Below are 9240 nucleotides of genomic sequence, written 5' to 3'. Positions count from 1 at the left end.
TATAGTATTTGACCAAAATTATCTTGAAAACTTGATTGCTAACATGCACAACTTTGGGGATTGTATTAACCGTGTAATTAACGAAATACTATAAGGTGTTTTTTTCCATTTAGGAAAGCTATGTCGAGTACATTTTGCGCCCATCGCCTCCACATCCTGGACAGTATTCATAGGGAAATCACCCCCCTTGGGTAGTACTGCTGTCGCTGTTACTACTGTCAGGTTGACTCTTCTTCATCCATGTCTGAGTCCGTCTGCAGATCAGAAATCTCCTCTACCTTTTTAAGTTTGATCCGAGCCTGTTCATAGGTAGCTGTGAAAAGAAAAACATTACGTATTTAGGCTGCTGATCTAGTGCAACATGTTGGTCTTTATGGTCATCTTAGCTGGTACCTAGTTGGGTTAACCTTTTGGGCCAGACATGGACAAACCCATGTGGGCTACAAAATGGGTCCCTGTGGCAGCATTTACACAGGCAGCCAAATTCTGATTATCTTTTCCACTAATTGGTCTTCTGACCAATCAGATCAGCTCTTTTGCCAATAATTGGGTAAAAGATCAGAATTGGTTGCCTGTGTAAATGTAGCCAAATGGAACCGTTACCATTTGAATGGGCTCTAGTTGACATACAGTAACCTTAATCACTTTTTTTTCATTTGAAAATATTTATATTTTTTGACCAGTCAGATTTCAGAATAAATTCAAGATCATGTCATTTAAATGTATCTGGTCAGTCTGTTCTAACAAGCTGAGTTTAGCCAGTTAGTTTAAGTTTTTTTAATTTTACGAAATCTTTATAAAATAAAAAAAATCTATAAATTCCTCCAAAAATACTTGAATCCTTAAATCGGTTCTACTCAAGTTTGTTCGATTCCACTCAAAAAAATCCCCAACATATTACAGCATGTGAATCTCAAATCATTTCCCAAGCAATTCCTGAACAATTCATCAGCTTTCTGCAGCCAAAATGGCAGCCATCATATTAGCCCTTCATGTGGAATACACATCGTCAGTCACAGGCTCCGTTAGGAAATGTGTTGATGATGTACCCACAACAATCTTGACATATCCCAACCAAAAACCCTGGATTAATGGAGATATCTGTACAATGCTGAGAGCCAGTACTGCAGCATTCATGTCAGCAGAACGAACCCTGAGGACTCTGGCACGCATACAAGGCAAGCAGGTAGGAACTCTGCAAAAAATAAAAAAATCATTAGGGACGCAAAAACACAATACAGACTCAAACTTGAATTTATGTTCTCAGACTTGCAGACTTGCTTTGCATTTGGCAAGGACTACAGACTATCACAGAATACAAAGGCAAATCCAACTGTGTGGTGCCCACCTAAGCCTCCCTCCCAGACGAGTTTAACCCATTCTATGCTCGCTTCAATGCAGACAACCGAGCCAAACAGGAAGAGTCTTGCTGCTCTGGACGACCGGGTGCTTTCATTTTCCGAGGCTGACGTTAAGAAAACTCTGAAGAGTGAACACTCACAAAGCCGTCGGCCCAGATAGCATCCCTGGCCACGTCCTCAGAGTGTGTGTTAACCAGCTTGCGGGCGTCTTCTTGCACATCTTCAATCTGTCCCTGTCCCAGGCTGCAGTCCCCACCTGCTTTAAGGAGACAACCATCATCCCAGTGCCCAAGAAAAACAAGGTGACATGCCCAAATGACTATTGCCCCATGGCGCTCACCTCAGTCATCATGAAGGCTTCGGGAGGCTGTTCATGGCCCACATCAAGGCCAGCATACCAGGCACACTGTACCCACTCTTGAGTCAATATGTATTTAACCCCTTTGTTATGGCAAGCCTAAATAAGTTCACGGGTAAAAATGTTCTTAACAAGTAACGAAAGTTGCATGGACTCATTCTGTGTGCAATAATAGTGTTTAACATGATTTTTGAATGACTCTGTATCCCACACATACAATTATCTGTACAGTCCCTCAGTCGAGCAGTGAATATCAAACACAGATTCAACCACAAAGACCAGGGAGGTTTTCCAATGCCTCACAAAGAAGCACACCTATTGGTAGATGGGTAAAAAAAAAAAAAGAAGCAGACATTGAATATTCCTTTGAGCATGGTGAAGTTATTAATTACACGTTGGATGGTGTATCAATACACCCAGTCACTACAAAGATACAGGTGTCCTTGCCACGATCCACATAAACAGGACTTCGGTAGAGAGTTTTAAGTTCTTAGGCGTCCACATCACCAAGGACTTGTCAGGGACTAACAAAATCACACTCTTGTCAAGAGGGTGCAACATCTTCTCTACTTTCTAAGATGCCTGAAGAAATGTTGCCTGGTACGGGAATTTCTCCATCCATGACCGCAAGGCCCCCCAGCGGATGGTGAAGATGGCCCAGTACATCATTGGGAAAGTACACCCACCCATCCAGCACATCTACATTAAACGGTGTCTGAGGAAGGCACTCAGCATCATCAAGGACCCCACACAAGCCAGTCAGGCAGATGATATCCGAGCATTAGGTCTGATATCAACAGTTTTCTATTTACAAGCCATCAGACTGTTGAACACTTGAAATGGACTGACCACCTGCTCTGATTCTCTGCCCCTTAACACACATGTACTCGCTCATGCACACACCCACATTACACTACCGTTCAAAAGTTTGGGGTCACTTAGAAATGTCCTTGTTTTTGAAAGAAAATCACATTTTTTGTCCATTAAAATAACATGAAATTAATCAGAAATACGGTATAGACATTGTTAATGTTGTAAATTACTATTGTAGTTGGAAACGGCTAAATTTTAATGGAATATCTACATAGGCATACAGAGGCCCTTTATCAACAACCATCCCTCCCGTGTTCTAATGGTAATCCAAGTTTTTCATTTTAAAAGGCTAATTGATCATTAGAAAACCCTTTTACAATTATGGTAGCACAGCTGAAAACTGTTGTTCTGATTAAAGAAGCAATAAAACTGGCCTTCTTTAGACTAGATGAGTATCTGGAGCATCAGCATTTGTGGGTTTGATTACAGGCTCAAAATGGCCAGAAGCAAAGACCTTTCTTCTGAATCTCGCCAGTCTATTCTTGTTCTGAGAAATTAAGGCTGTTCCATGCGAGAAATTGCCAAGAAACTGACAATCTCGTACAACGCTGTGTACTACTCCCTTCACAGAACAGCGCAAACTGGCCCTAACCAGAATATAACGAGGAGTAGGAGGCCTTACAACTGAGCAAGAGGACAAGTACATTAGAGTGTATAGTTTGAGAAACAGACGCCTCACAAGTCCTCAATTGGCAGCTTCATTAAATAGTACCCGCAAAACACCAGTCTCAACGTCAACAGTGAAGAGGTGACTCCGGGATGCTGGCCTTCTAGGCAGAGTTGCAAAGAAAAAGCCATATCTCAGACTGGCCAATAAAAAAAAAAAGATTAAGATGGCCAAAATAACACAGACACTGGACAGAGGAACTCTGCCTAGAAGGCCAGCATCCTGGAGTCGCCTCTTCACTGTTGACGTTGAGACTGGTGTTTTGCGGGTACTATTTAATGAAACTGACAGTTGAGATTGAAAAAATGATTTTAAACCTAACCCTAACCTTAAATTAAGACCAAAAAATGAAATGTTTTGTTTTCATATATTTTTTTAGATATAGCCAATTTTGACATTGTGGCTGTGGTAACTTGTAGACACCCAGAGACAATCCGTGACCATATTCACACCAGATAGCCCATTTGGTACCCAAGTTGTAGCCCACATGGGTTTGCCTGTTTGTGACCCAAATGGTTTTCCTAATTGAGTCCCAATCCTTATTCCTGAAAAATAACACAAGATTTGCCCACTTACAGCCCATTAAAAAGTATTCAGGACCCATTTGGGACCTACATGTAACCCACGTGGGTTTGTCCATGTCTGACCCAAAAGGTTACCCAGTTGCTAACTTTTGAAAGTACCATGCTCAATTCCTAATGACTTCTCAGATTTAATTATTTGCAAACAGGGACAATTCCGTTGCAAACTGGACACGCTGATTTGGCATTGGAGAAATGTGATAAAATTAACACATAGGTCTTTCTCTCTGTCCATTATCCCGTAATATGTCAAATGATGTAGAATAGCACAACATTTTTATAAAATGCTATTTTTCCCGGACCTGCAAATTTGATGACAGATTCATGCAATGCTTTTACTATGAATTAGATATTTCCACTACTACTCTTAGTACAACGAATAACCGTTTTTAAAACTGCATATGTAAGGCTTGCTCAGTCCAAGAAGGTAGAATGTTTCAATTCTAGCGTATCTCACACAAACATTTTTTCTTTCACTTTCTAACACCTGTTGATGACGTGAACGATCAGGGCGCGCCCCCTGCCAAGTCAGTGTGCCTTGCCAGAGTATACAGTTGCCTTGCCGTAGGCGTAGAAGACAGTGAACACGGAAGACAGTTCCGGGTTTATTATTCACAGACAGCAGTCGTTATCATTCTGTAGTTAGTCACATATCATTTCAGAAAACGATGTCACTTTTAATGGATAACCAATTTGGAGAACTTCCAGTCGACAAATCAGTGGATACAAAGTTCTTTCTGGAGTCAGTGGCATATCTTCCGCCTTTTTTTGGTGAGTACAGAAGTGCACCTGAACGGTCGGTAGACGACCTGTAGCCTATCACATTCATTGGTCTTCATGAAACTGGAGAGGCGCTCAAGTTGTCTCACAGTCACCGATACCTTAGAAAATGTCGTCACTTCATTTTCTTTTTGTTTCACTTTTCATGATTGTCTTCACCAATAACAACATTTAGAAATAGACTGAACTAAATTAAAAACAATCAACTTAAATGTGTATTTAGTCTAAGAAACCAACACAGGTTTGACTAAGTTGTCTAGACAGTGCCATTGACCTTGTTGAATAAACAACATATGACGTTGAGTATGTACAGCGCCGTTATAATGGCTTTGTTAACGACAGAGTTGCATAAAGATGACCATCACCCAACCGAATAGAGTAGGCCTACCATAATAACCTGTTATTACATTTTGAATGATCCGCAAATAAATTATTTGTGGGTGGCTCAATCATAGGCTCATTTTAACATTTAAATGCGCTAGTAGTGTCAGTGTGGTAACAACCTTGCACGATGTTGTTTTTACATCTTGGAAATGTCAAGGAATAGTCTTAACATAAAGTGTAATAATCTGATTTTAAAACCAAGGAAGTATTGAGGTGGTGAAACCAAAGTGCAAGAGGGGCCATGTGAATTAGTATGCAGCTGCTGTAGCTCTTCTCTCTCTCCTCCCACACTGCCTGCTGCATTGGCCTCCTTGTGACTTTAGACTTGAATGGTCCCTTTTTTCTATTGATTGCCCAACAAGAAACTTTCATATAATTCACATAAGCACTGTGGGAGAATAAGTGTCATTTCTATTCTATTCTTTCCTTCCCCAAGGATGTTTCTCCGGCTATATCCAAGATGCTGTGTCTGCATTTACTCATAACTGCTTGGTTGCATTTCAATCCAATGTTTTGTCCCTCTCTTTCTTCTTTCCAGACTGCCTGGGGTCAAAAGTATTTCTTCCTATCAAATCAGACATCAGTGGCAATATAACAGTAAGTATGTTTTCCACACCCTCTAATTGTGCCTTAAAATAAGAGTAACCCTACAGCAACAAATGCCTATGTCTATACATTTTGTTGGTAATAATTTCCTTCCAGAAAATCAGAAGTGTGTATGACAAGGACCCTGCCAAGTATGCAACACTACAGCAGATAGTGGAGTCAGAGAAGGAGGCATATGGCACAGAGTGGCCCAAAGTGGGAGCCACCTTGGCCCTGATGTGGCTGAAGAGGTGAGCTCAGAATCCTCTCACCTGAATGTGTTTAAGGCTGTGTTTACAGTGGTAACCCAATTCTGATATTTTCTTTTTATTTTCTTTCTGATATTTTCAGTTCTGAAGAATATCTGATGTGGTTGGTCAAAAGATCAGAATTGGGCTGACTAGAGGCTGTGAAATGGTGTTCTTATTTCTAGATAGAGATCTGCACGTCATGAATAATGTTGTGACTGAAATCAAATGAGTTAAGCTGATTGTCCTCTCTCCCGCAGAGGCCTCCGTTTCATCCAGATCCTGCTTCAGAGCTTGGCAGATGGAGAGAAAGATGAGAACAACCCTAACCTCATCCGTGTCAACATCACCAAAGCCTACGACCAGGCCCTAAAGAAATACCACGGCTGGCTAGTGCAGAAGATATTTAAGGTGAGACCATGTGACTACAGTCATGTGGTAGCATAGTCTTGACCTCCTAGCCTTTCACTTGTGACTTGGTGTTCTACTTAACCCTGGTTCACAAGCACCTCTGAATGTATTGATTTCATATTGAACTTCATTTCTACATGTAATAACTGAAAACGACGGATTGAATTTGAATGTAGATGAACTGCCCAGCCAAGGTGTAGTAACTATGTAACAACTGGATTTCTCTTTGTCCCCTCCAGGCGGCGTTGCTTGCAGCACCCTATAAGTCAGACTTTATAAAGGCCCTGTCAAAAGGTCAAGAGGTCAGAGAGGAGGACTGCATGGCTAGTGTACGCCAGTTCCTCATCAATTACACGGCCACAGTGGATGCAATCTATGAGATGTACACAACACTGAATGCAGAGCTGGACTATAGTGTTTGATGTCCCCCATACTGGACCACAGCAGCATCCTGCGTGTTATTTTCTTTCAGTCTTCTATTTTTCATCCTTTCTCTCAGGTTATGGAACATTCCAGCTTATGAGGATTGAGGACTTTATTTCAATGACACTGTTTTTATTCTTATCACCATTTGTATTATTAATTTCATGTCCCTCCTTTTAAGTCCCTCCCTACTGAATGTTGACGGTTTGGCTACTGGATGTTGCTACTGGATGGAAAGTGGCATATTCCGTGTTGAGTCTGTTATAAATTCAAGAAATGTAAAAATTGCAGGAATGTTACAGGTCTAGCACAACTCTTGTTATGTAAGCCTATTAAGCAGTCTGCTGCAGTTACACATGATCCACCATCAGGTAAGAGACATTTAGAAGTGATACCCAGAGAGCTGGTCAGTGTTATTCTAGTACTGTATCTCTCTCTGTGGGAGGGAAGAGTGTATCTGCTGATGATACAAGACTCATGAAATCCCTACTGTAACTCTACCCTGAAACGTGAGATAGTACCCTCACTGCCCTGTAGCTAGGGGAAGAGTTAACTACCCCGTGCCTTTAGAGATTATAACCAGCATTAGTGGTTTTAATGCTTAGTGCTGTCTGCTGTGTGATGTTTTTTGCGTGGCTTCTGCATGTTTGTTTGAACAACTGAATCTTTAGTTGAGTAGGGTTGCACTTCCTTCATGTCTTTTTGAAATACATATTTTCAATCCATTCAATTTGTTCGACACATTTTGCATTTAACATTTTAGACATTTAGCAGATGCTCTTATCCAGAGGGACTAACAGTTAGTGTATTAATCTTAAGGTAGCTAAGAGCGACAACTGCATCTCACAGTCATAGTAAGCAAAAAATAAAGAGTAGCTATCAGCAAATGCAGTGCTAGACAATGCCAAACAGTATTTGGCACATACATTTACATGTCAGTTTCATTCACTATTGGGGTGTTGCACTTCATGTGATTTTGAAAGCTTGCTGTAATAGCAACATTTTATTTTACTTCAGAAAGTTTATTGTTTCTGAAATAGTACTGTATTTCCTAATTATTGGAACAACATTTATTGGCTCAAATCAGTTCAAAGAGCATGGTCAATGCAATCTAATTATTTATTTGTGAGATACATGCTTGTGTTTGTCCTGTATGTATACCTGGAATATGATTATGTGCATTGATAACATTGAAGTGATTTTTTAGGTCAATCACGACCAAAACATCCCACCACCTGAACAGCTTCTTCCCCCATGCCGTGGCCCTTACCAACCGGTCACAATGATCTCCTCATTCAAGGACCAGGCACTGTTTACTATTCATCCAAGGACGATGCACCCTGCACTTTCATAGAACTGCACATTACTCCCAGTGTGGTCATCTGCTGCAATAGCCAATCTGTGACAAGGATTGATGAGTTGTGACTTCCGATATGCCATTCTGCACACCACTGCTGTACTGCACCATTATTTGTGTTTGTGGACCGCCTGTTAGTTTGCACAATTCTTGCCATTCTCCTTCGACCTTACTCATCAACGAGCTGTTATCGTGCGCCATTGCGCGCATGTTGATTTTGTCCCCCCACACCATACGTGTTCAGGACACACTCTGAACCAACAATATTAATTTGGGGACAGGTCGAAAAGCATTAAACATTTATGGAAATTTAGCTAGCTAGCATGCTGTTGCTAGCTAATTTGTCCTGGGGTATAAACATTGGGTTTTTATTTGACCTGAAATTCACAAGGTCCTCTACTATGACAAATAATCCACAGATAAAAGGGTAAAAGTTTGTTTTCTAGTAATCTCTCCTCCAGACTTCTTCTTTGGACTTAATACTGTATGGCAGTTGGCAACCAACTTTAAGGTACATTACAACCAACTGGACTGGAGTGTAAACCTCAGTTCACCTGTCAATCACCCACGTGGGTATATGCTCTTAAAAACCAACGAGGAGATGGCATGTGGGTATATGCTCCTAAAAACAAATGAGGAGATGGGAGAGGCAGGACTTGCAGCACATCAAGCGTCACAAATAGAACTAAGTTCTATTTTAACACTTGGCTACACAGACGCTCGTTGACACCCGTGAGCAGTGTGGGTGCAATGATTGAATGACATTTATTTTGCAACGCTTGCGGTCCGATCAGCATGTAAGTCGCTTATGTCACTTGTTTTGCCCATTGTAACGTTCAATCGAACAGTAACTGAATGCCACGATGCCTGTCTGCCTGCTTTATATACTAACAAGCCATGGCCATGTGACTCACTCTGTAGGAGCAATCCATTTTTGTGAACAGGCCGGTGAGTGTATATTTCCCTTATAGCATATCATCCCGTAAATTGATTTATTTATACATCTATACATGTACAATTCATAATGTAGCTTATAGTGTTTATAGTGTAGTCTGTAGTTTTTAGCGTGGTGTTCATTGTCTACATACTGTATGTGGATTGTGTAAATTCTGTGTCTATATAGCTTATAAAATGTGGAATAAGTCAGGGGGTATGAATACTTTGAAGGCACTGTAGCTGATATGAACACTAACAAGCGCATGTTGTGCAATG

General features: G+C 40.9%; 1 protein-coding gene across 1 annotated transcript; it reads left to right on the top strand.

The window, feature by feature from the left end:
• Positions 1–4435: 4435 nt before the first annotated feature.
• gltp (glycolipid transfer protein) lies at positions 4436–7395 on the top strand. Its single transcript, NM_001165092.2, is given in 5 exon segments — positions 4436–4611; positions 5543–5601; positions 5707–5840; positions 6098–6248; positions 6488–7395. Coding segments are annotated over 5 exon segments (630 nt in total). The 5' UTR covers positions 4436–4508; the 3' UTR covers positions 6671–7395.
• The last annotated feature ends 1845 nt before the right edge of the window (positions 7396–9240 follow it).

The sequence above is a fragment of the Oncorhynchus mykiss genome, chromosome 12 (genome assembly GCF_013265735.2).
Source record: "Oncorhynchus mykiss isolate Arlee chromosome 12, USDA_OmykA_1.1, whole genome shotgun sequence".
Lineage (NCBI taxonomy): Eukaryota > Metazoa > Chordata > Actinopteri > Salmoniformes > Salmonidae > Oncorhynchus > Oncorhynchus mykiss.
Note: the sequence above shows the minus strand (reverse complement) of the source record. Positions and strands in the feature narration are given on the sequence as shown.